General features: G+C 39.7%; 1 protein-coding gene across 2 annotated transcripts in view; it reads left to right on the top strand.

Annotated features, from left to right (window-relative positions):
- Window positions 1-36: 36 nt before the first annotated feature.
- SYNGR1 (synaptogyrin 1) overlaps window positions 37-27,190 on the top strand; it is a 36,232-nt gene continuing 9,078 nt past the window's right edge. For both annotated transcript variants that reach the window (XM_007419998.3, XM_007419999.4), the window contains exons 1-3: window positions 37-7,412; window positions 22,979-23,216; window positions 26,645-26,790. In XM_007419998.3, the coding sequence (XP_007420060.1) occupies window positions 7,314-7,412; window positions 22,979-23,216; window positions 26,645-26,790 (483 nt within the window). In that variant the 5' untranslated portion in view covers window positions 37-7,313. The remainder of the gene's footprint in view (window positions 7,413-22,978; window positions 23,217-26,644; window positions 26,791-27,190) is intronic.

Here is a 27,190-nt window from a genome sequence, read left to right as displayed (position 1 = left end):
CTGAGTTAGGAATGTAATTCGAATGAAATCTCACATAGAATTTCTTGTGAATAAGTGTACCTTCAGAACCAAGCTTTTGGAAAATTATGTCCTGGTCTTAATCGTGCGTTCCTGAAAGTCGCATTGATTCAAGCGGGATTTGATGGAAGATGATAGAAATATAATACTGTAGCCCATATAAACCACGTGGTTGAATTCCTTGTCTGTCATAAAAACGAAAGCCTAGAACGTGTCCGTGAGCAGACAGTTTATCAATGATTTGGCTACCTGATATATGCAAGATAGAAAAGCAGTCATATTTTGTCGATGGACTTCTATCAGTGTGAACTTGGGTGCTTTGGCCTTGCACAAATCTCTTCAATCCTCTGCTTTGGAGATTACAGATTAAATGAGGTGGAGAATTGCATCTTTATAGGCAGTCCTTCTGGCCTAGATTAGAACTATATTTGGTGTGAGAGCCTCTGGCCTCCTTAACCTTGCAGATAGGTGTACATTTTCATGGATAATTGGGATAAATTGAGACAAAATTATGTGGCTTTTCCACTCAGTATCTGGACTTTGAAAGAGCCCTTTGTCAGAGCTGAAACAGTGAGTCATAGATCTAGATCTTCAACAAGATCCAAGATCCGGCCTAAACTTCTAAGCTCAGACTTATTTGGAAGGTCCTCTTTGGTGGCCTTCTATGTTACTAGCATTTTGGTATTCAGAGATATACAATCTCTGAACTTCGTTCCACATAGCTAGCTAGGAGCTGAATACATAGACCTCTAAACTTACATAGTTTTTCAAATCTAAACATTGAAGCTTGTATAAACTCCTGATTATTCTCAGTTTTACTTTTATGCTAAAGTGTACTTGCTGAAAGTCTGTGAAGCATGCTTTTTATAGCAGGATGTTCCATAGAGATATGGAATATGTAATGTATAGGAAAACTCTATGGATTGTGTGTTCTCTGTAATATGCAAAATAGAATTGTTGTTCAGTTGTTAAGTCATGTCCGACTCTTCATGACCCCACGAACCATATCGCGCCAGGCCTTCCTGTCCTTCATTGCCTCCTTGAGTTTGCTCAGTTTCATACTCATTGCTTCGCAAAAAAGAGTATCAGTGCAAATTAGCTTTAAATTCTCATGGTAACTTGCACAACTAAATAACTAGAGGTCAAGGTTATTTAAAGCAGTTTCATATGCATGCGTGCACACACGCATGCACACAATGAGACATAATGGAATGTAATTTATCATGCTCATTTTTAAGACAGTGAAATTAAAAACTGGAAACAATCCAAGACTTGGGCACAAATGCTCATGGAGAACAAGAAAGTGGAGTGAAAGTATTGTTGACATGGAAGAAGGCTGAATGGGGAAAACTGAGGGGCTGCCTCTTCCTGATTATGTCTACCTCTCCCATCAGGTCCGGCAGAAGAGATATCCTCTGGGTTCTACCTGCTAAGGAATGCCATCTGGCGTGACCCAGGAAGAGAGCCTATTCTGTTGTGGTGCCTGCCCTTTGGAAAATCATTCCTCCAGAGATTAGATTGGTCCCAATACTGTCGGCCTTTGTAAGCCCTTAAAGACTTGGTGTTGTCAGCAGGCCTGGGGGTCAGGAGATGGGGTTGAGCCTGTACATTGGTTATGTTGACTTGTGACTGATGGGTTTGTTTTTACCTCGGCTGCTGTTTCTAGTTGTGGGTTTTTTTCAGTTTCTTATGCTTTTATATTTTCTTTTACAGTAACACTATTAGCTTCCCAGAGTCATGAATTTGAGATGGGCAGCCACATAAATTGAAATAATAAATGTATTAAAAATCTGCATACAAAATTAAATATTTTCTGTCAATATTCTATCCCACTATCCCATAAGCTAGAGTTCATTTTAACTTTCTACTACTGATCCATATAATAAAATTTCCAATCCCCATTGTACCTTCTAGCTATACTTTCTTCACTCTCAGCTTCCTAGCCACCCATATCTTCCCCTTTTATAGAGATGGAGAAAAACCATCTGAATCATGTTCAGTAGTTATTTTTAAGACTGATGTCATAAAAAGCCTGGAGTTCAACCTGGCAAGCCTACTTCAGCATGACCATATTTGGCTCTCTTTCTGATGTAATGGCTTGTTGGTGAGATATCTAGTTACATAGAAGGAATCCCAAAACAGATACACAGGGAAGAAATTTGTCCTGGAGTGAGTGTGGCCTTACATATCAGGTGTCCAATTTAACAACATGTTGGGCAATAAAGGATGTGCAGTTTACCAGCCAACTGGAAAACGAATTATGACGCAGAGAACAGAACAGGCTTTATGGCTTCCCCGAGCCCAGCTCATGGTACTTTGCTTCTTGATATATTCTCTTTTTGTAAAACTGTACAAGCCACTGCTGCATCCTCTGGCCACCATATGGAGGCTAATCTTCTATTGGGTCACTGTCCATGTGACTGGGATTGTCATTCTGTATCACTTCAGCCAAAAGATGTCAAGTACAGTGCATTTCATTCTCCTTAGAAAGCTCTGGAAAGATGTGCTAGCCCCAACAGTCCGAATCCTGTGGTGCTTCCAGGCAGTAATAAGGAACTTATGCTTTTTTTGGGCTGATGCTTTACAATATTATGCTGCCAAATGGGCTCTAGGACTGCTGTTTGTACTCCTGAAACAAAGAATGTTGCCAGCTATTTCATCTACAGGGCAACAACTCTACCACTCTATGTACAATCATCCCAAGGAAAACAGTGAATTTTATCAGATAACGTTACGGCCAGTCATGAAGCAAATTGTGATCTCTCTCTTCCTGGGGTTCTTGGATGGAGTTCAAGAAGCTGCCTGCCTGTTGATAGGAATATTGAAATATGCGCTGACCCAACTTTTTAACTACAGCAAGCCCACACAGCATTCAGCCCACAAAGAGGACATTTTAGGTGATATTACCTGTGTCCTTCCACGTATCCGTGTTCCCTTGTGTGCCCGTTTTAAGGGCCCTGCCACTTCTATTCTTAAAGACATACCCCACAATTTTGCCGTGCTAAAATTTGTTGTGGCCGCAGAGCACATAGTCAGTGGACCAGGCAAGTATGGTTTAGACACCACCAATATTCCTCTGCATGAAAGATTCCAGAACAACAGAATGAAGAATGGGTTTTCTTCTGTGCAAAAAACAGATACAACTGTGAAGCGAATGAAGATGGCATGTATGGTCTTCATTGCACTCTACCTTTCCATGTTCTCCAGTGTTATAAAGACCATTAAATAAAAACAAGGTGTTCAGACTCTTATATGCTGACATATTTTTTAATGCCTTTGCCTTGGCACCAGCACTGTGGTTTTTCCTGGTTCTATGGGGATATATGCATGCTTTTAGCACACAGCTGCAAAGAACTTCACTTCCTCATGTATTCTGTTAACACTAATTAGCTTTAGTCTTAGGAACTAATTAGCTTTAGTCTTTTCTATGTAATATTTTCAAGAAGGATTCTGAGGGAAAAAAGTACTTTAAGAATTAAACTTCTAGATAACTCCATTCTTAATGGCATATTAATATGAAGGAATTAAAATAAAAATTGTTTAGCTTACACGTATTGACTGTGTTCACAAAACACAAAGGAATATGTAGGGTTTTTTGGTTTTGGTTTGCTGTGTTGTTTGAATGGACTCATGGTAGTTTTTAAAGTGTGATGTATTGCCTAGCGTGAAGTGTGAGCCCAGTGTTTTGTGGATTGTTAGGCAAACCATAGTTTACTGGCCTTGCAAGCACAGACATTGACAGGATTTAAAGACTGCAGTAACCTAAAGTATGGTTTATGGTGAAAGGGGAAAAAAAAACAAGTTTAGAATGAAACATGAGTGAAGCAGTCACAGCAACAGGATATCATCTTACATTATAAAATAAAATACTTACAACATCATCACATTATCTTCCTTATAATAAAATTTAGTGTACAAAACCAATGTGGCATTTATCAGCAGTATCCCTGATTGTTGTTCGATATAAATGTCATCCACTGATTTTAACAGATTTTTTTTTGATAAGTCATTACATATTATTCTGACTGTCAGGATTTGCTGTTTCATAACCATTTTTTTGTAGCCTAAGTCCACAATCCTACTACTCTACATTCTTATAATGCACTTCTATACATTTTACAGTACAGTACCACATGCTGGCTGGAAATTCAGGGAGATGCACAATTCATCTGGAGGACACCAGACTGAGGAACACTGCTTTATACTGAACACAATTTTGATATCTATTGCTGCAGATAGTAAGGGACGCTATTTTAATTAATACCTCATATACTTGGTATAATATACTGTTACTTGCCAATGCAGGTCAGCAACCTTTTTAAACCAGTACATACATCATGGATTTAACAAAATACACATATTGCATTAAACCATAATGTAGTTTTTGGAGGGCTTAGCATGTTATGAACCCAGCCAACTGTGACTTTCTGAACAAACAGTGGGTAACTAAATTATGGCTTTTCCATATGAGTGAACTCAGCCTATTTTGTGGATGCTCTTACAAAATGACTGCTATGAACAAGTTTTCCTAGATAGATGGATTTTATTTCAAAAAAGACTGGACTGCAAGATCCCCCATTTTATTTTTTAAATTGCTAATTTCTATTATATAAACCTAACTTATACCATAGTCCTCTGAAGGAATGTCCTGATCCTGTAATTAAATGTTAAATTCACAGCACTACTTTGAAAAAAATCTGAATTAACTCATTATTTACCTCCTTGTTATTAGTAAGACTTGGGTAAATGCCTCCAGTTGTGCAATAGGGAAATATTTCAGAGCATGGCTCAGCCTTAAAACATAGGCTGATATTAAAGCAGATATCAAGGATAAGACTGCCAACTTCTATTCACCCAGATAAAGCTTTTCCAAGTATACAGGTAAGTGGTTAAAAGCAATTACAATGAAAAATACAGGGGCAAAGTATGTACAAATTAGCAGTCCCATTCAGAAGGCAGCAACTTTTTTCTTGTAGCTATAGAACTGTACATTTAACACAGCTGATAATCACATACAAACTATGCTTAATAAAACTAATCACAGTTTAGATTCTTATATATAAGTTTATTAGTTTTCAGAATGGGACAGGTAAGAATGGTAGACCATTTCTTGCAACATTCTAATGCTGCTATTGCTTTATAGAACAAATAGTGACTGGATGACAAATCAAACTGCTTTGTTTATCCCCAGTTTTGCAACTTTTTCAGCACTTTTATCTACAAAATGTTATCTGGTTAATCTGGTACTCCCAGGGCCATCAGAGAGTTCTCCTAGAGGTGTAACATTTATTTGCATTTTCATAGCTGTTCTCAGCAATCCAGATGGGTATCTTCAAGGTTTGTAAGCAGGACACATATTGTCATCTGCAACAACTTAATTATCTTTTCCTTTCTCCTAATATTTAAGATCTTCCAGAAATGGGTTCTATATTATGATTTTATAAAACAAGAGCATGCACAAAACTGTTTTGCTTGATTGTTCCAGAGCTAGTGAAATTCCAGGTGTCAAAGAGTTTTAGCTAATATAACTTCTCATTATTTTATTTAAACTACCTTTTAAAGGCTTCCGGTAGGTTGGAAATACTACACTATTTTTTTCCACTAATTGTAAAAGATAAACCCATTTCAGTTTAATGTTGCATGACCAATTAGCTAACTGGTTTTTCAGGGTCATTCTAATACCTCAGCAATTATCTGCTGAACTGAATGATGAAACCAAAATTATGCAAAACACTGCTGAGCCAAGTTCAGCCTTTCTGCTGTTACATAGGGTCACAGATTGGCCAGTCTTTGCCACCACTGATGTTGCAAATGAACAAATATATACAATGGCCAGTATGTTTCTAGAAATGATTTTGGTTGCCAGTTATTTTTGGTTGCCATTGTTATTTTAAGTCTGCTATTTTCCTTAAGGTTGCTCAGTGACTGCCCTGCCATCTAAAAATTCTGCAAGTAGCAGAGTTAAAAATCTCTAACACTGCAATCCTGTGTTCTTACTGGGAAATAAGTTCCACTGAATTCCGCAGTTGTTGTTTTGGATCACAGTATCACACAGAGAGATGACAGAATGAAGAGGCAATTCCTCCCAAAGTTCTCACAGGAAATGGAATCTACAACTGCATGATACCCTTTTTAGGATTAACTAAAGTGACACAAAAGGCCCCACATTCTTTCAAGTTCTCCAAAGCTCTAACAGGCTAATTGCTACAAAAAATGGTACACAACGAGGTCTGCCTGGTTAAAAGTTCTAGAGAACTCAAAAGCTTGTACAGTGACACTATTTTATGTTATTTTGTCATGAAGGTCTCACCTAGCCGTGAATTGTTTTTTTCTTTTAGCCCACGGGCTATCATGGCTGATTGCTTTCTGTGTGTAAAAGGACTGTACAGAATCATCCTAGACTACCAGTCCTCTCTTTTTAAGCAACGATCGAGTTCATTATTCACACCATCATATCAGACTAACTTGGAGAATGGGTTGACTGGCGTTTTAGAATACAAGAGAGACTGACCATGAAAAGTGGTCTCCAATGTAAAATCAAACGGCATCACACATGATAGCAAAAGTTATACCCAATACCGTGTAATAGTGCCAGAAGACCGGTACCCAAGCGCACATACGTGTTTAATTATCATCCCCGCGAAGAACAGCGCAAACCTGTCCATGTGTATCGAGGAGAAAGCCCGTTCAGTAGTACACGGTGTACTGAACAGGAGGGCTGCAGTTCCTCCCTAAAGTAGGCTCTGGGCCCGAAAGCGCCTCGTTAAGAAGCCGGCATTCCCTGGAAAGGCCTCCACCGCCGACGGAAGCGAAGCTCTGCAGCGCCCTCCCCACCTTCCCCCGCCCTCCAAGTTGCTAGGATGGAGGGCGCACGTAAGCGCGCGCCGCCGCTAAGACTTGCGGCCGTCTCTCGACTGCTGCGAAGCGGGAGCGCGCCTCGCTCGCTTGAGCAATAGGTGGGTTGCTTTTCCCAACCCAGCCTTAGTTGTCGCCAGCGAGTCTCTCTTCGTTCAGCTGGACAAGTAAGGCAGTGAGCAAGAAGCGAGGCCGGGGCTGTCAGGCAGAACTAACTCCCAACCTGAACCTCCCGACATCGCACGCGCCGCGCTCCAGCTCGGCACCGTCCCCCCGCTGACCCTGCCTTCTCTCTGCGGGGTGCGCTCCTCGCTGCTGGAAGGCGCCGGCTGCTTTCTTTCCTCTCGCTGAGCATCCCCGGCGCAATAAACTTTTATCACCGAGGGAATAGCTGAGAGAGAAGGCAGCTCGGCAGGTCTTGCCAGCGGGCTGCTCTGAGGATGGAAGCGGGCGCGTACGGAGCTGGCAAAGCTGGAGGCGCCTTTGACCCTCAGACCTTCATCCGGCAACCTCACACGATCCTCCGGATAGTTTCTTGGGTAAGGAGGCGCCCCTGGAGGCCATCAGGTTATGAAGGCAGGCTGAGTTTTTCAGCTCGAGGGCAAGTCCAGCGCGTTCAGAGCCACCTGAACGCTTGGAAATCCTTCTCCAAATGTGGCGTAGATGGCTCGTTTGCCGAGAGCCGGGCTGGGAGCGGTTCGGGTGCGAATGTAAGCAAGCCTGGCCTGAAGATTTAAGGGGGAGCCGCGCGAGCAGGAGCCATTGACATTAGGTGGGCTTTAAGCCATGTCCTTCCTCATGTGGGCGGGCGCGAAGCACCTTATGGAGGCGATTAGGGATGCCCGGTGTCGCTGGTTGGATTGCAAAGGCCACGGACTAGCTTGATCGCCTTCCTCTTGAGGATCCTGTAAGGCGAAAAAGAGCTCTGGGGCTTGGGCGAGCGGCAGAATGAGACGGCACTTGGTGACCTCTAAGATGGGAGGGACGCGGATCATCCCCCCAGCTCCGGCCGCTGCCTCCCTTTCTGTTTTCTGTCGTTTCTGCGGTCAGCCCCTAGCAAGAGTTGTTGCGGTGAGGTGCAATGTTTTTAAACGGATGCTTGTGTATGCGGACCCAGCCAGCAAGTGGTATGAAGGATGCAAAATAGCACGGTCCCCCTCTTCTTTCCATCACCTAGAAATCAGCCTCAATGATTTTGTATTTGGGAAAGAAAATGGCAAAACTTTTATTTCTTTTGAACATTGGGATCTGTCCTTTCCCTCTCTCAAAAACTTTTTTAAACAGATGATTCAACTGGTTTCCCCACCCTTCAAGCTGACACTGCAATTAATTTTGATCAAAACAAGGAACACAGACAAGTTTTACATATGAAGGATCTGTGGGGAATTAAGAGAGTGATGGTGAATTTTCTGTCCTTTGTGAACCCCACCCTCAATTTCTTAGTTTCCTGTTTTATTTCTTTTTCAACATGTGCAAGGAGAATTGGGGATAAAGAAGTGAAGAGGGGAAAGATACGAGGGTTGAAAATGTGTGTATTTCTCCAAATCCTCCTTCTATCCCCATAGCTTCAATTTAAATACTCCTTCATCCTATAGCAATTTTTATGTAAGAGCTGTAAATGTGATGGAGAAAGTGATGGAGATACAACCAGCCAGCTCAAGGGGAAGAATTCCTTCCTGTACATGTTTTTTTCCCCCTTTTGGAATGGCTGAAACAGGGAGGTCATTCCATCTTGTGACACTTTGCCAAGGCTGCCTATGCGCCTATAGTGTTTGCAAGAAGGTCATTTAGATTAGGAGAGCAAACTGCAAACAGAAATCTAGAGAAAGCATTGTCTCCTGTGGATGTCACAAGGAGAAAATGAGGACACCGGGAAGAAATCACAGAAATGGGATGGCTTCCTCCCCCTCCCCCAACTGATCAAGGAAGGCAGACTGGGCTGAGGTTGCACAGATATGGCACAGGGCCTGGCTACCTGAGAGACTGCTTATCTCCAATTGTTTCTGCCCGCTCAGTATGCTCCAGCAGAGTCCATTAAATATTGCTCCAGGTCCCCTCCATTAAATATTGCCATCCTATGGGATGGAGGAAGCGTGCCTTCTCTGTCACAGTCCCCGCCCTCTGGAACAGCATCCCCCAGAGATAAGGTTGGCCCTCTCTCTCCTAGGGTTCCAGAAAGCCTTGAAAACCTGGTTTTGGTCCCAGCCTGGGGTTAATGTTTGTCATCGTTTAATGGCCCCTCTTTTGTTTTGTGGGTTTTGTTAGCAGAATATTCTGTTGATTTAGTGATTCTCGCTGTTTTTCAGTTTTGTACGCTGCCCAGAGTCCACTGGAGTTGGGCAGCCAATAAATTTAAATGTAAAAATAAGTAAATATACGGTAAGCATAGCCTTTTACTTGTCACCCATTCATATCTTCAGTAGGAACGTAAGTCTGTTTTCCTGTCTAGTCCATTCCTTATGGGAGTTTTCCCATCTTTTCCTAGAGATAACAAGGACTGAACCTGGGGCCTCTTGTTTGCAAAGCCTCTCCTCTGCTATTAATTATGAGCCATAACTTAAGGATGCAGCAGCCAAAACGACCAGTGCAGTCTTGGGCTGCATTAACATTAGCATTGCATCCACATGACAAGAGATGGTGGTTCCTGTACTTTGCATTGATTATACTGCACTTGGAGTATTGTGTCCAGTTCTGGGTGCTGCCTTTTAAAAGGGCCACGGAGAAGCTGGAGCAGATTCAGAGGACCGAGGAGTGTTTAAATTCCAAACTAGAAGACTAGGGGAGATATGACTGTTCTACAATATCTAAAAGCTTGTCATGTGCAAGAGTGGGTAGACAGTACTTTGTGGAACAGAGGATCAAGGAGCAATAATTGGACATTAACAGAAAAACAATTCATGCTGAACATTAGGAGGAATTTATGAAGATAAGAACTGTTAAGCAATGGAGCAGTTTGCTCCGAAAAGTAGTAAAGTCTTCCTCGTGGAAAGTTTTCAAGCAAGGGTTGGATGGCCATCTGACACTGATGGTTTAGAGGATTCCTTCTCTGACTATGGAGTTGGCTAGATGGCCTATAAGGTCCTTTCCAACACATGCATTCAGCGATGTTTATTTTTTGGAAGACTACTTACTCCAATAAGCTAGTATTTGCCACTCATTTTCCCACAAGCCTTTCCTGTGCTTCCTGTTTGCACATGAATGTGGGAAGTATTGGAAGAAAGGGGAGGGAGGGGTTATGAATGAAAAACTGTAGAAATCCTAGCAGATTTCTATAGATAATTAATGTGGCCAGTAGGAATGGGTCTATCCAAGGATATTTTACAGTACAACATGTTTACTGTTCTTATTAGAAGCTGGAAGGCAGTTGGCTCACAACTGCCCCTGAAATTCAACATGAAGTGATAGGAAGAACCTTTTGTTGCATGAATGTTTGAAACCTGCATGAGGCAAAGTGACAGACAGCCCACGTGACAACACAGCAGTGGTCAATTATGATTGACATGTTGTGCCCTAAGATGGATGTTTCAGTTCTTGAGAATCTAGGACAGAACGTTCTCTGCTTTAAAGCTGTAACTTCATTTCATTACTGCAGGGCTTCACTAAGTCAAGAAGAGTTTCTGCAGCATATTGCTTTCTCTCTCAGAATGCCACTTGCTGACTTTCCTCATGAAATAAACTCCCAGTTGCAGAAAGATGCTTAGCATCCTTTTTTAATTTTCCCCTTGGATGTGTCCCTGTTTCCCCAGAGTCATTAACTGCATATTGTACCTTGACCTTGGAAGTGACTTTGATAGGTCTCTTTTCTTGCTATAGTAGTGTTGGCTTGATAAACAAGTGAGTTGCAGAATAGCAATAACATTTTCAGGCCATCCTCTGCATGTTTATCTGGGATGAAGTACTCTTGAGTTCAGTGGGCTTATCCAAATCACATGGTTATAGGACAGACATTTCATAAATTGGAGCACAAGCTTAGAGGAACAAATCAGAGAAATGGCTAGTGAAATACAACCATTTTCCTTCTTTTTCGATTTTCTTTTCTCCTTTATGGTAATTCAACTTTTCTCCTACTCGCTTTAGCTACCATGCTGTTGGTCACAAATTTACAATCAGTGCAAATTTAAGCATATCTACTCATAAGTCTCAGTAAATTGAATGCAACTTGCTTCCAAGCAGATATGTATAGGATTGTACTGCTCATTTTAAAATTATATCAATATTATGAAAAATTACTGATTTATTTAACATTGCATGTCTAAAAAAAAAAAAAAAAGGCCACAGCTATCCATTCAGAATTGTTGAACAAATGAAGTGCAAAATAGTAATTTTATTATATTTTTAGAACTATAGTACAGTGGTGGCCTACGTAGAATTTGTATCCTATGTACTGTCTCTAGAGTTTGCAAATTCTTTTATTTGTTTCCCTGCATTGCTAGTGTAGTGAACTAAAGTATTAAAACTAATGAGAGCTGAGAATGAGTTTATTTATAACAGGGTACAAAAAGTATAGCCTGAAATCATATGCAATCAACCAGCATCCCTTTAGTGCCCCGAAAACCCAACAGAGTGATGGGAGCCAAATATTTGGGTTCCCTTTTGCCTTTGTGGCAGCTTTGGGGAGAGCTGGGGAGGGATTACCTCTTCAATCTTTCAGAAGAATACATACTAACACTCTCTTAGTAATAGATAGACTTGGGCTAAATGTAGGAAGCAGGAGAAGACAATCTTGGTTGGTTCAAAGTATTCAATTTTCCAGAACAGCTCATTACCTTGAATCCAATTATTGTAGTAACAAGCAGATAGAGAATGAAGGTGTTAAGTCTGATGATGATTAAAAACCAGCTTATAATATGTGGCCTATTAGATGATGGACTTTCAACTAAAATGTATTAACTTGAACTAAATTGACAACATGTTTATAGCAGGGCTTCTTTGGAAAACCCGTATACCAAATTTAAATTAGAGAAAGCCTTTTCTGTGATGTTGGAGTTTTGCCAATTATTCAGTTGTGAAACACACAGGAGTCCCATAGGAATAACATTGTTGTGCTAAATTAAGTAGCTAAAAACATCATTGATTTGGGTAAGATCACTTTAGGTATGTTTAGTAAACATAACTAGGACCAGACAGCAAAATATCTTCTCTTCTCTTCTCTTCTCTTCTCTTCTCTTCTCTTCTCTTCTCTTCTCTTCTCTTCTCTTCTCTTCTCTTCTCTTCTCTTCTCTTCTCTTCTCTTCTCTTCTCTTCTCATTTATATTATATTATATTATATTATATTATATTATATTATATTATATTATATTATAATAATATAATCTGCAAAATCGCCAGCTTTATTCATTGTGTGAAAAAGTTTAAATGCTAAATTTTGCTCTGCAAGCTACATAGGAACTGGCCAGACTAATGTTATAGTTGGTTAGCAGTTTCTGTCTCTGCAGATGCAATATCAGATGCTGTTAGGCTGTAAACAGGAAGCAAAAATAGATCTAGCTTTCAGTGAAGAGGTATGATTGATAACAGTTACTTTGTGACTTGCAGTGCAATTGAAAGCCATGTTTAGAAGCCCTATTCAATTTAGTGGCTCTTCCAAGCATGTATATGTTGAGATGCCATTCACTATTCATGAGATTTCTAGCTACATCCTAGACATAGAGCAGAAACATTAACACTTACCTGCATATAGACCATGGAGATCTCCTCAGCCCCTCCTCACTTGTTTTAAATTTGTGCCTTGGAGAGCTGTGGAACCAAGACAGTGAACAGAAGTCTCTGGAAAAAGGTTGCAAATACAGTATATGAAATACTGGGAAGTTCCGGAGGCAAAGTGGATCCTGTGTTTCTGAATGTCTCTAAGGAATTGGTAAATATTTTTAGCTAGAAATCTCCATTAAGGTTTAAGTTTTAATTTGTCTGTGTATGCTTAGTCTACTTCACTGACTCTGATATTTTGATTATGATCTAATATTTTTTTTTTCTCTGAAAGCCCAGTGTTTGTGTGAAGTTTCTGTCAGTTGGATTCTATGGGCAACGAAGCTTTCTTGATTACTAGCAATTCAGTGCCGTCTTAGATTTTGCTCAGGATCTTCAAATTTTAAACTTCTTCTGTGCACTTTTTCCCCAAGGGAAGGGGGCTTCTCTGGAGATGCTGCCTATACTTTAGCAGCTCTATAGTTCTATGAGTTTTATCCCTGAATGTTTTGCAGCTTCACTCCTTAAAGCTCCAAAAGATTGTTGGTATTCTTTTGAATTATCTTTGGGTGATTTTTAATATCCTAATAGAGCAGGAACAGCCTGACCTCCCTAGTCATATGCTCTAAAAGCTATAAGGCCAGGAGCTGGAGCTACAAAATTTGTTTATTGTTGGTCACACAATCAGCCAGATGTTTAGACTGGATTTGGCATTTTTATCCACCTATCGAGTCCTTTCCAAGGACCTGGGATAGGCAGATGTTGTTGTTTGATGGTGTTTAAGGTATCATCGCAGGATGTAAGCTGTTCCAAGTAAAGCTGCCTTTTCCAGTTGACTGATGGTGATTTTGTCAATGCTGATGGTCTTCAAGTGGTACTCCAGATGATTTGGGATTGCACCCAAGGCGCCTATAACTATTGGTACTATCTTTGCTTTCTTTTGCCACAGTTGTTCTATTTCTATTTGCAGGTCTTTGTATCTTGTGATTTTCTCCAGTTCTTTCTCTTCTATTCTGCTGTCTCCAGGTATTGTAATGTCCACTTTCCAGACTTTGTTGTCTTTCTTATCAACAGTTGTTAAGTCTGGGGTGTTGTGTGGCAGGTGCTGGTCTGTTTGAATTCTAAAGTCCCAGAGTACTTTGGCTTCTTCATTTTCTATTACTTTGTTTTGTGGTCTCACCAGTTCTTGCTTGCAGGCAAATGGTATTTCTTGCAGATATTCCAATAGACCATTGTTGCTACTTTGTCATGCTGTGGTTTGTAGTCAGTCTGTGCAGTCTTCTTGGAGCAGCTAACTAAGTGGTCCACTGTTTCTTCATCTTCTTTGCAGAGGCAGCATTTGCTATCTGTACTGTCTTCTTGATTCTGGCTTTGTATGCATTTGTTCTTAAGGCTTGGTCTTGTGCAGCCAGAATTAGCCCCTCTTTCTCTTTCTTCAACTTTCCTGCTCATAGCCATTGCCAGATCTTGTTGTTATTTGCTTTGCCTGCTAGTTTTTTTGTGTACTCACCATGTAATACTTTGCCTTGCCATGTCTCTTTTCTATTCTTCATTTAGTATTTCTTGTAGGTTAGTTCAGTCTCTTCAGTATTCAGTAAGTCTTCACGGTGTACTAGTTTCACTGCATCTTCTTCACTAGCATTCAGATATTCTTCTAATGCCCTTTTTTCTTCTTCAACTCTCTGGTGTATTTGCAACATTCCACGCCCACCTATGCTCCTTGGTAAGTAGAGTCTGTCAACATTGCTGCATGGATGAAGGGCATGATTCATTGTCATTATTTTTCTGTTCTTCCTATCCAGGGCTTCTAGTTCTGCTTGAGTCCAGTCCACTATTCCAGCTGAATATCTATTGACTGGAATTGCCCAGGTGTTAATTGCCTTGATAGTATTTCTTCCACTGAGTTTGGACTTTAAAATCTTCTTCACTCTCATGATGTCTTGATACTAACCTTGACTTCAATGTGCGTGATGTTGTCAGCTTGAAGGATGCCCAGGTGTCTGTAGTGATCTTCTTCATCCAGACTCTTGATGTTATTTCCATTGGGCATCTTGATTCCTTCAGTTTTCACTCTTTTCCCCCTGTTGAAGGTAAGGATGGCACATTTGTCCAGTCCAAACTCCATTGCAATATCTTGGCTGTATATTCTCTGAGCCGCCCAGAGTCACACATTGGGAGAAATGGGTAGCATACTAAATAAATAAATAAATAAATAAATAAATAAATAAAATTTGGGCAGTGTTGAGCAGCGATTCTATTTCAGATGGTGTTTTTCCATACAGCTTCAGATCGTCCATCTAAAGGAGGGAGGATAGCTTGGCAGATGTTTTTGACATTTGATAGCCATGGCCTGACTTGTTCAGTATTGTTGATAGAGGAATCAATGCAATGACAAACAGTAGTAGCAATAGTGGGTCTCCTCAAAAGATTCCTCTCTTGATATTAACGTCTCCCAGTCTATCACCATTGACCAGCAACTGTGTCTTCCATTGTGCCATTAATCTTTGCACAAAGCTTCTGATGTTTCTACTGACTCCTGTTATTATTTCTAGGCACTTGGTTATCCAGTCATGTGGCAGGGAGTCGAATGCCTTCTTGTAATCAATCCAAGCTACACTCAAGTTGGTCTTCCTTCTCTTGCAGTTTTCCAAAATCATCTTGTCAATTAGGAGCTGATCTTTTGTTCTTCTACTGCTGTTTGGGCGGCTCCTTTCTATTCAGATGATGATGATGATTTCTCTGTAAATACTGTAAAGCACCTGGGTGGTGAGATCCCTATCTGTCCCATATGCTGGGACTGGGGAAAAGAGTGTCAGGTAAAAGGACCCTCCCTGACAGATAGGTGATGGCAACAGGAACTACCCACAAGGTGTACCTTAGCAGGAAGGCAGGTCCAGTGAGAGGGAGAGGGCAATTCCAGAGGAGTTCAGGGAGCGGAAGTGGAGATCTCCAACCTTTAACCCTACGGACACAGTCCTGTGCTACTACAGTATGCTTCAGCTTTTATTTTTAAATTAGTGGTGCACCTGTCAAGAAAAGCCATAAAAGATAAAACTCTAGTATTGTTCATACTTTGAGGGGAAAGCAAAGCCTGTTTTCTATTATTTCAGATAAATTTGAGCACTAGAATTATATTTAGGCTGTCACCCCAGCTAAAAATCTGAATCATTTGAACAATATTGGTACACAATCACTACTTTTTTCACTTTTAATCCTTGAAACAGGATAACAGTGGCTATAGTTCTGGGAAATGACAGTCCCATTTGCCAGGCCTTCAATCTATTTAGGTAAGTCTTGAATGCAGTATATGGCCTGGATGCTTTGAGAGACGCATTACGAATGTTTGCTGTAATAAGAAGTGTCTGTGGCATGTTAAGGTTTCCTAGATTCCGTGGAGAGCTGCTCACTCAGCTAACACCTTCCATCTAAAATACAAACTTCTGAAGTGTGTATCCATACTTTAGAGTAAAATGTTCAAGAAAGCAAGTGCGAAAGACAGTAGGGCTGTGAGGTGCTTTGGAAGTACTTCAGAAATGATATTTTCGGGGATGAAGGAACATGAATGTAGCACTTGTCTGCAACTTTTTAAAGCACCTTTGTCATCAAGTTCTTATGTCTGCCCTCTGCAAATGCTATGTGATCCCAGGAAAAGACGTTACTGTTTTAAAGAGTTCCAGGCTGATGTTGCACTCATGCTACTGCACACTCTGAAGTACGTTTTTGGAATCAATTCCAAAGTGTCGCACAGCCGTACAAAATAATTCTCCCTAGATTGCCTGGATAACTATTACTTAAATGCAAGATAAACTGGGAAGAGTTGCCTTTGCTGTAATTGACCTTCTTCTCGTGGACTAAAAGTTCCAAAAGGACGCATCTGAGCACATTTATTTCTCTATGTTTTCTATTAGAAAGTAGCACTGTTCTAAACCTTCAAAACTGCTAGCAGAAATAATTAAAACAAGATTAAAATTCAGAGCATTCATCTAAATCCAAGATTAGTATATATATTGAAAACAGTATGTCCTTAGCAAACAAAATGCCCATTTGGTGGGAAGAAAGGGGATATGTTCCAAAAGGTAGCCTTGATAGCATTTCTCCCAGTAGAAATTTCTCTTCAGCATCATGTGGAGTGAAGAAATTCTACAGATTATTGGCACACTAAAGGAATCAAAGAAACATTTCTCTCCTTATTGCCAAAAAAGGTTTACATGTTAAATAAATGCCTGTCACGCAGCTGTTAAGACAAAGGAATGTATTTTGGGGGGTGGGGGAGTTTGGCAGCCTCTGCCATTACCCACCATCCTTACTTTGTATTTTGTTTCTAAGCGCTGTGCAAACCATAGCCCGGTCTGTCATGCGTATCCTGTACATTTTATGAAAGCACTTTCCTTGAGAGCTCTTATCCCTACCATCCATTTAAAGGTTCTTGGATAGGAACTGGGGCATGTGAGTAGGAAAATGAGTAGCAGGAAAAAGCATGGTGATTACAGGATGATTAAAAGTGTAAAAGAAAGTTCTGTTTTTCAAAGATTTGCAGAATGGGAGAATCAGGGAGTAGGAACGGGCTGTTTAAGCTGCTGAGTTCAACCCCCTGCTCAGTTGCAGGAATCCAAATTAAAGCTTGAACAGATGAACACATCCAGTTAAGGGGAATTCACCACTTCTCCAGATAATTGGCTCTCTTTCTGTTAGGAAGGTTTTTCCAACATTCAGTCTGAACCTACCTTCCTGCTACTTTTACTTGGTGTCCTGCACTCTGAAATGAGAAAGAACAAGTTCCAACCTCCTGAGTTATATCCTTTCAGATATTTGAAGAGTGCTTTCGTATGTCCCCTAATTTGTCTTTTCTCAAGGTTAAATATCCCAGTTCCTTCAATTTCCCTTCAGAGGGCTTAGCTTCTAGTCCTCTGATCATGTACGTTGCTCTTTTCCAGTTTCTCTATATCCTTTTAAAAGTGTAGTTCTCAGAACCAGACAGAGTACATGAGATGGAATCTGATCAATGCAGAGTAGAGTAGAACAAATACTTCTTCTGATTTGGAAATTATCCTTCTATTGATGCTAGCCAAAATTGCATTTGTCTGTTTTGCAGTCACTTCACACTGCTGGTTCATACTTAGTTTGCAAGCTGCTATTCTAAAATATTTTTCTTAAGTACTGCTACCTAGACATGTATCTCCTATACCTATATATTGATTGCTTTGAATTTTATCTTCTGGAATATAAATTATCCTACCCGATTTTGAATAAACTGCAGATTTGATAAGCATTTGATCCACCTCTTATTCAAATCATTTATGCTGGTCTATGACCGTAATAAAGATCTGATTGATTGATTGACATCCAAATCATTAAATGAAAATGTTGAAAAATAGAGGTAGGGGATCACACAGAAGAAGATCCTCTCCTGTATAAAAGATAGGCGAGCTTCCAGTAGCATGGAGAATCTTCAAAAAGGTGGGTCAGATAAGGCTGATACTTTGGTTAGGCCTTAAGCTGTCAGCAGCAACACCTTAAATTATGCCAAGTAGGCAAATGGCAACCAGTAAAGACCTTTTAGTGCAAGTATCATATGATCCCTGTAGTTTGTACTAGTTAGCAGTTTAGCTGTCATGTTTTGCGTCAACTGTAATTTCTGGACACTTTTCTGGGCAATCCCAGGTTAAGTGAATTGCAGCAGTCAAGCCATGATATAAGCAAGGCATGGATAAAGCCTACCTCTCACCTAAAAGCATTTAAATATAATGTGTGTGAGATGTCCAAGCTATATGTTAAATTGTGCAAAGCTGAATATTGCAGTGTATTACAGACAAATAAAACAAAGGGATCAATTTTCAGGCAAATAGGCATGCACTGAATTCATTTTCAGGTACTGCAGAGAAAGCATTTCTGTAGGAAAGTAAATAAGAATTGCAAGTGATATGAAGCTGGAATGCCAAGGAAGACTGGAGCTGGCAGCAGTCTTGTGAAATATAAATATATGCCAGCAAAGGCACTATTTATTATTTCAAGTCTCACGCATAATGATATTAGAGTGGCAAGTGTCCACATTCTCTCTGCACTGCAAACGTGATTCATCTTGACCTTCCTAGGCAGCGGTTCTGTGTATAGTTATCTAGGGGTTAGTCCACTGTGAATAGGATTTAGCTCTGAATAGGCATGTAGAAGGTTGGTTTTATCAAATTCAGAAGTGGTGTAGGCAATTATTAAGAATGGGTTTTATGAATAGGTCTCATACAAAAAGTGACTCAAAATAAACTGTGTTCCATTTGAATAATCACATCACACTGAAAAGGGTGGGGTTGCAAGTCCAAATGGAAAGAGATTACTGCAAGTATAACAAATGGCAACACAGTAGTGGGTCTCAGGAAGTGTCAAGTACAGTATCTGGAGCATCAGTAAAACAGCTGAAATTTTCCATAACATCTTTTGAACTTTTCAAATATGCTGAGACTTCTCTGTTTCCCACAATCCTAGAAGTTTCCTTTCTTAGGAGGGGTGTGTGTGTGTGTGTGTGTGTGTCATGGTGTGTCATGGTCATCTTTCTTTGGGTGATTATGATAAAACCTCAAAATGTGGAAGCATTGGGTTAGGTTCAGTTTTCATTCTTCTAAAAGTAGATCCACTGAAACAACTGGAGCTTAAGGATACTGTAGTCATATCTAAGTAAAATCTGCCGATTTTCAGTTGGTCTGTTTTAAATATGGCTGAATCTGGATTCAGAGAGCCATAGGTTTGGAAGGTGCTATTTAGGCTATGTCATTGAGCCCCTTGCTGCTCAGTGCAAGAATCTGATAATGATGGAGATCTGTTTAGCAAATTCTGCTTGAATCCCATTTCATATGAATAAGAGTGCAATAAAATTTGATTATTCAATAAGAACTTTTGAAGGTACCCTATCCTGTCTGGGGCCCTCCAGCTGTTTTTACTTGGAATTATGGGAGTGGTTCCTCAAATATAAGGGGAAAAAATCTGCTTTATTCTGTCTGAGATAAATTCAGTTATAAATCTGGTGAGGAATATGATGTGACTAAATAAACAAAAGGTGTTTTAGCAGCATTTCTGTGAGGGGAAGGATTCATAATGAGTAAAGGATTGGAAATAAAAGGAGGTCAAAGCACAGTGAGTGTTTTAGAAAAATAAGTAGTACGCCGGTCAAGGAGAATGGTGTTCAAGAGGCATCTGGGAGCTGAGATGCCAGTGTATCACATGAGACTTAGAAGAGCTTAATAGACCACTGGAAATGGGTATCATGCTGCAGGCATCACATGGCAGTCAAGAGATCTATTGTGTAAGCTCTCTGCTCAATTTACTTTGCAACACTGGGGACAAGGGAGATGAGGGTAGTCTTTGATTACTGACTGACTTGTGAAGAAAATATCTAGTCAAGGTTTGTACATCAAGGGAGTTCTGGGAAAGGTTTCTTAGTGTTTAATCCAATGTAGATCAGGTCTCTGTGCCTCCAATTTTTTCTTCATCTTCTTGGAAATGCTTTGCTATGGCCATATGTCTGGCTGTCTCTCCCTCTGTGTATATAAACAGAAATAACCTGAAACATTGCAAAAGTTGACAATTCCGATTTTTCTGTTATCAATCTCCATCTTTGTGCTATAGAATTTATGCAGATGGAAATGTAGTCAGGTCCTGGAGCTTAAGAAACGGTCCTAAATCATGGCACATGCTGAGAAGTACTTAGGTTTGAAATTTTTCAGAAGCTTCCTAATCAAGCCTTAACTGGGATTGTTTTCTTCAGCAGCTAATAGGGCTGGCTGGGGAATTCTGGGAGTTGGAGTCTACACATCTTAAAGTTGCCAAGGTGGAAAAACACTGCTTTAATGGCCTGTAAAGAAACACAATACTCTCTTTTTGTTTAATCCATCTAAGGATAGTTAAGGAGACATATATAATGGATGCATTTTGAAATGTGGAGCTTTTAAAGCGCCACATACACTGGGATTAAGTTTTAAAATGACTACATTGGTTTTCTGGTCTATTTCCAAGGACAATACAGGTTGCTGATTCTAATGCTTAAGGGTTTTAAGCTTTTTTCTTACACTAGTCTGCTTGACTACTTTTTTTCAGAGGCTGTCTTTGGACCTTTCAAAAGTTAGGAGACAGTCTTTTAACTACAGATGCTCCACTTTAGAACTCTGCTCCCTGAGAGATTTGCCTGGAGTGGAGTCTTTTTTCCCAACACCAGGCAAATACTTCTTCACATTATTATTCTTTCAGACCTTTTACTGTATAGCATAGTATACAGTATGCATTCCTGTTTATTGGCAAGTAAGTGCCATTAATTCAAAGAATTCATTCCCAAGTAAGTGGATGAAGGCTTGCAACTTTAGTTGCTGTGCATTCAAGAACTATTTTAAGCTTAATTCCTATTGCTGTTGTGTTTTTGCCTTTTAAATATCTTTTAAAAATATTGTTGTCACTTTAAAAAGTAGGTCTTCGTTTTTTATACAATAATGGTTACTTTTAAAAATATTTTAAATAAAAACAATAAAGGAATTATAAATGGATGGAATACTGTTGGTTATGCTAAACAGTTCTATAAACTGCCATGCACCAGTTGTGGGGGAATCCTTGTTCAAGGGGCTCACTACAGTGTATAAAACATTACATGACATAGGCCAGATTATCTGCAGGACCACCTGTTCTTGTACAGTTTGCCTTGCGATCTTAGGTCCTTAATTGGTCACGTTTTGCAGATCTCAGCACAAATATGTTTAATATCTACAGGAATTTCTGCTTTTTCTATCACAGGTTACACACAGTGGAAGTAATTGAAGTAGGAGCTAAAGCTGGTTCTCTCAGTATACAATTTAGGAGAGGGTTTAAAACATACTTTTTTACAGTTTTAGAGATTTTTTTTTTTGCATTTTGTTTTTAAACCCGTTTTACATTTTTAAATGCTTTTAGAATTGATTTCCTTAGAAAAAATTATATGGTCACCCAACTTGAATGCATAACTCTGGGTGGCTCACAGCAAATCACAAAATACATTTTAAAAACCTCGTAAAATATAAGCATAATATATCAACTGAAGCATCATAATGCACTGCCAGTGCAACTACAACTATGTTGTATGTTATTGATGTATTCCTAGAAGCCCCCTTGACCTATCAGAATGGGCAGTATGTATTTTTTTAAAAAACCAATAAATACACACATAAATAAACATCTGATTGAAGTAGAGATAGGTTTGGGGATGTTGATTCACTTTTGAACATCTTCCCACTTGGGAAGAAAAATTAAGGAAACTGTCAATGTAGAATTTAGCCAAGCTATGAAATATATGCTCACTTTCAAAAGGGAAATATTGATGAATATAATTCCAGCCCACATGAATAACTGTAGGATGTTTGGAGAATGAGCAGGCTTTCAAAATGTGCTGCCCTTCAGATGTGCTCTTCAGTAGGTCTGTGTGTGAGGTTAAGTTCTGCAGCTGAGTAGGGAAGTTCTGAGATTTGAATGGAGTTTCCTTATATTTTAGAAACATGTTCCCCCCTTCCTGGTGATCTCTGGCTTTATTTTGCTATTTCAATATGTTTACATATTATTTTACATTCATTTTAATATACACAGTTGTGTTTAAAGCATGAAAAACTACTGCAGTAGAGAAGGGGATAGGGAAATCAGCAGATGGTAGGTGATGAAATTCCCTGAATCATTCTGAAGAATGGATTTGAAGATTTCTACCTTGGGCTTGTTCTTATTTTATGAACACCTAGGTGTTACGTAAATGTCATGTCGTCATTATAAATACATTTAGCAAGAACAGTGGAAAAGATAAAGAAGCCTGAAGAAATTTTGATGAATGGAGAATGAAACAAAAGTATAGTTGAATGAGTAAATGAAAAGTGGAGCATGCTAATGATTGAATATTATTACTGAATATTATTGACATATTTTTCTTGATTTGAGAAAAATAAGGAATAAAAAAAAGATATATGAAAGCCTAACTGGATGGATGTGTTGCGATGATATAAATGACTAGATCTAGAGATCTCACTGCTGCTTTCCGATATATCTTTCAGCCAAATATTTAGCTGAAACTGAAAACAAAAAAGAGAAAGATCTTGGAGGTTTCTAAAACATTGCATGAAGATACCTGAGGAACTAGCTATGCTGAAGGCACACTTAGCTTTTAGCTACATACTGAATTCTCTTTCACTGATATGAATGGGATTAGAAATGGTTATATTGTCTGAAGCAACAGTTACAGCAAGAATGGATATACTGTTGGAAGACCCAAAGGGCCAGGTTGGGGGCACATTATCCTGGAATGGAGAAAGTCTGTTGATGTGGTTGCTAGGAGTCAACACCACCTTGATGGCCCATAATCATCTCTCCTCATGTGAATTTTGTATTTGTATAATAAACCCTCTTAACTCTTTTCTCACCTTTCTGTATCCAGCTTTTTTCCATTGTTGTATTTGGCTGCATTGTGAATGAAGGCTATGTCAACAATCCAGAGACACCAGAACAGTACTGCATCTACAATCGTAACCAGAATGCCTGCAGCTATGGTATCACCGTAGGAGTCCTTGCATTCCTCATCTGCCTTCTTTACTTAGCCCTAGATGTCTACTTCCCACAGATTAGCAGTGTCAAGGATCGCAAGAAAGCTGTGCTTTCTGACATTGGCATATCTGGTAAGTTTCTAGTGAATGTACATGGGTTTCTATAGGGACAAGTGTGTATGCCTGTTGGTGAATATGGATCCAGTCTTATATCTGTATGCATGGTAGGAATAACCTTTTAATAATCATCAATGGAATTGTATTGCATTGGATTCTGCTTTATTAAATGAACTGATTGCCTATTGAAATTAAAAACATCTTTTTTGTTCTCTTGCATCATCTTGATTACCTTTTCTCTTACTTATCTGATTTCTTAATTTTACCATTTTCCTTCTTCTTAATGCTTTTAAATTAATGCAGTTTCTTGCCAAATTAATGAACTGTAAATGGGAGATGTTGCCTTTGCTGTAATGGAGGATGACTGTCATGCAGAGTTTCTTCTGTCTGTGGAGAATCTCCATGCAAATGAGGACTCTGAAAAATGAAGAGCTTCACTTGGTGGAATCACATGGTTACAGAGGCTTTCTTTAAGCACAAATAAAAGTAGCCAGAAAGATTTTCTGGCACCACCACCATTTTTTAAAAAAAGGAAAATTATTCCTAAAAATACCCTGTTGAGTGGGAGAGCTATTGGATATAATGGAGAAAGGAACACCAACTTTCAGAAACTTTATGTATAATATTGTGATATGATAATGTTACAGCTAGTCAGTCCTTCTAATTATTGCTTAACTTTCTACCAAATAAATATTAATCCTAAAACAAGCCAAATCTAAATCTTCAAAATGTCACTGCCATTTACTTTGGCTCTAAAGGACCCAGTAAGACTCAAAATCGTTTCTACTTCTTATGAAACTGAAGACCAAATTAAAAGGAATTGGGGCTGGCTTATGCAGGCTGTAATCAGCCTAGGAGCATTCTCTGTCCATAGAGGGAATGTTCTACAGAGCACCAGCCAGGAGCTTTGAACCAGCAGCATCCATGGGTGGGTGGGTTTCAAAACAGGCAAGATGGTGGACACAGAATCACGATCCAAGGCCTACCCCAGAAGTACTGCTGCTCTGAACTATTAAAAATATTTAAAACATCCTCTTCTTAAGCTTTCCTTTAACTGGTCTCATTATTACTTGTTCTATTCAGCTGTCTCAGGTCTGGTTCCAGTGCAAATTGATATAGAAACCTTAATGTAGTCACAACTGATTGAAGTCTCACTGATTGCAATGGATCTCCTTTACACTTGAATTAAGCCCATATTTCTTAAAAACTTCTTTTTCCCCGGGATACTGATTTGTCCTTGCCATTGTTACGAGCACCATCATTTGTTACTGCTGTCTTTTTAACCCTAGTATCACTAGTAACTGTCTCCAATTGTTTCTGCCTGTCCGGTATGCTTGGGGAGAGTGGGTACGCTGTGGGCCCCCTCACTTAAATATTGTTACCTTGCGGGACCAAGGAGGGGTGGAACAGCATCCCTCCAGAGATACCTACAGCCCCAACTGTTCAAGCACCCTGGAAGTCTCTTAAGACCTGGCTCTGTTCCTAGGCCTGGGGTTAGGGTGTTTGTGGAGCCCCTATCCAATTTTTGGAGTGTTATTTATGAGGTTTTGTCAGGGCAATCATGTTTCATTAAGTTATGTATTTTTAAATATTGAAAGCTACCTGGAATATTTTTTGCAGTCAGGCAGCCTCAAAATCCAATAAATAAACAAATCTGGCAAGACAACAGTTGTCCAGTGGGCAGGGTTATTCAATAATTGTTTTTCACAATTGTGGGATTCAAATGCCATTTTTATAGTTAAGAAGTGATTCCTTACTGATTCCTCTTTCAAGGAAGCCTTCTCTGAAATTTTTCAAGCATGATCTCATGCAGCATCACATAACCCTGTGCAGCCTTCCCCGCCCAGATCTCTTCAGATATGTGGAGACTGGTCTTGCTGAGAACCCTGGAAGCTGGCACCCTTGCACATCTGAGAAAAATGGCCTTGTGTTTTCAGAGAAAACAAAGTGCATCACTAGACCAGGGGACATCCGTTCCCTTCCATCAATAGTGCAGATTGTTTCTGTTGCCATCCTGAGAGGAAGCCACCCATTCGTCCTTAAGATGGTATTATCTGACGATAAATGTACTAAAGTATAACATCTAGATGCAGCTTTCTTGCTGTTAATGATGTCCGGATAGACAAGAACAGCCAGGGAGATATTTGCTCAATGCCTGCTCATTTTAGTTTTGTTTTGCTTTGCTTTGGTTCTTCTATGTTAGCAAATTCTATGGCGAAGCTAGCTGGCCTTCTGGCATGGAAATGCTACATAAACATTAAGGTGCTTTAAAGAATAATGGAAGGAAGGAAGTACATTTTGGAGTTATTACTCCAATTCTCCTAGCCGTGATTACTTAAAAGCAAAACCTAGTAATTAAAAAGCTGTGTTACAAGCCAGTCAGATTCCAGTTTAAATCTTAGTTCTTAAATCTTAGAATGAGAACTGCCTACCATATAGAACTATTTGTAGGGATTCCTTTTGATTATTTAGGCTATTTAGACCTTCAACAATCCAGCATTCCCTCCCTCCCTCCCTCTCCCCACCTCTCCTCACTCTCAACCAAACCCTGTCTTTCATTGTACAGTTTAGTTCTGCAGAGTTGCTGCAATTCAAGAATAAATGAGCAAGTGACACCACCCTTGTGAGGCTAGGAGATACCATTTGTATAATGGAAATGAGCTTAGTCCTGATGACTAAGCCTTACCATTCCACAACATGTTCCTTACTTAAGGCAGAACTGCATGTAAACCCAACAAATTCTCCTTCCAAACTTAGTTTGCTGGGTAAATGAGTATGTATCCTCTCCCTTCTTCCTTCTTTTCTGAACAGTCCTCTGTAATACATCCAAGTTCATTACAAGTTAAAAAGAAAAAGATAAGATGCTATTGCTGCTGCCTTGCAAAGCATGAAAGAGGAGAAAGAACACCAGGATATGGAAATTGGTGTGTGTTTGTGTGTGTGTGTAGAACTCAGGAATATGTATAGAGCAACAAGAAGACTTCCTCCCAGGACCTCCATGATTCTAGCAGCACCAGTACTCAGTAAAGAGACAATCAGAATCTAAATATAACCCATGGAAAAAGATACATCCCATCCCTTGTTGTATATTTTCACAGCATCTGATTGCAGATTCTGGCTAAAGGAAAAGGGCTAAAAATGACTGATGCCATATTCATCAGGGATAGATAGCAGAGAGGGAAAAGGACCTTTCAACCACTAATTATCTTCTTCAAATTCCTTCAATCCCCCAAATTTGGGAGATGTGAGGCTTGGGAATAATATATTTGGATTTTAACTTGCAATACCATCCTATAGTCTCTGCAGAACTGGAATTTATCCCAATCTGCAAATCACTTTGAGATGTTATAGGGAGAGCTTTCTGAACAAATGTGAGAAAATTCATGGGAATGTATTCTTCCATCCTTCCCTTTCCCTCTTGTTTTGATGGTGATCTCTTGTAGGCTTTTGGGCATTTCTCTGGTTTGTCGGTTTTTGTTTCCTGGCTGACCAATGGCGTGCTTCGAAGAAAGAGGACAGTCCACTGAATGAAGGAACAGATGCAGCCCGAGCAGCCATCGCCTTCTCTTTTTTCTCCATCTTCACCTGGGTAAGTTATGTAGTCTTGGCCCTGGCTAGTAATGAGAGATTTATAAGCATCTTATTGCCCCAGTTTCCATTTGTATAAGGGGCAGCTCCTCTGTTGCAATCTGTAGCCTTAGAAGATCTCCTTATATGATCTGAATAATCAGTGGCTTGACTAGAGAAAAAAGAAGTTACTTGGCCAAAAATTTTGTAACTTGCATATCTGTTTTCTGTGTCTTCTTCCAACCATAACATCCCTAATGGAGATAATATTGCAACATCTTTCTCCAACTCAGTTGACTTTTACAGCTCTGTATCTCACAGAACTAGAAGAGATCTTTGAGGCATCTAGACTAACTTGTTTTTCAAAGTAAGTTTTGTAATGCAAAATGGTTCTACAACAGTCTTCTCCAACCTTGTGCTCC

Source organism: Python bivittatus, unplaced genomic scaffold, assembly GCF_059951505.1.
Source record: "Python bivittatus isolate LINGU-HERP-01145 unplaced genomic scaffold, Pbiv_v1 ctg000330_np1212, whole genome shotgun sequence".
Classification (NCBI taxonomy): domain Eukaryota; kingdom Metazoa; phylum Chordata; class Lepidosauria; order Squamata; family Pythonidae; genus Python; species Python bivittatus.
This window is presented reverse-complemented; position numbering and strand designations above follow the sequence as displayed.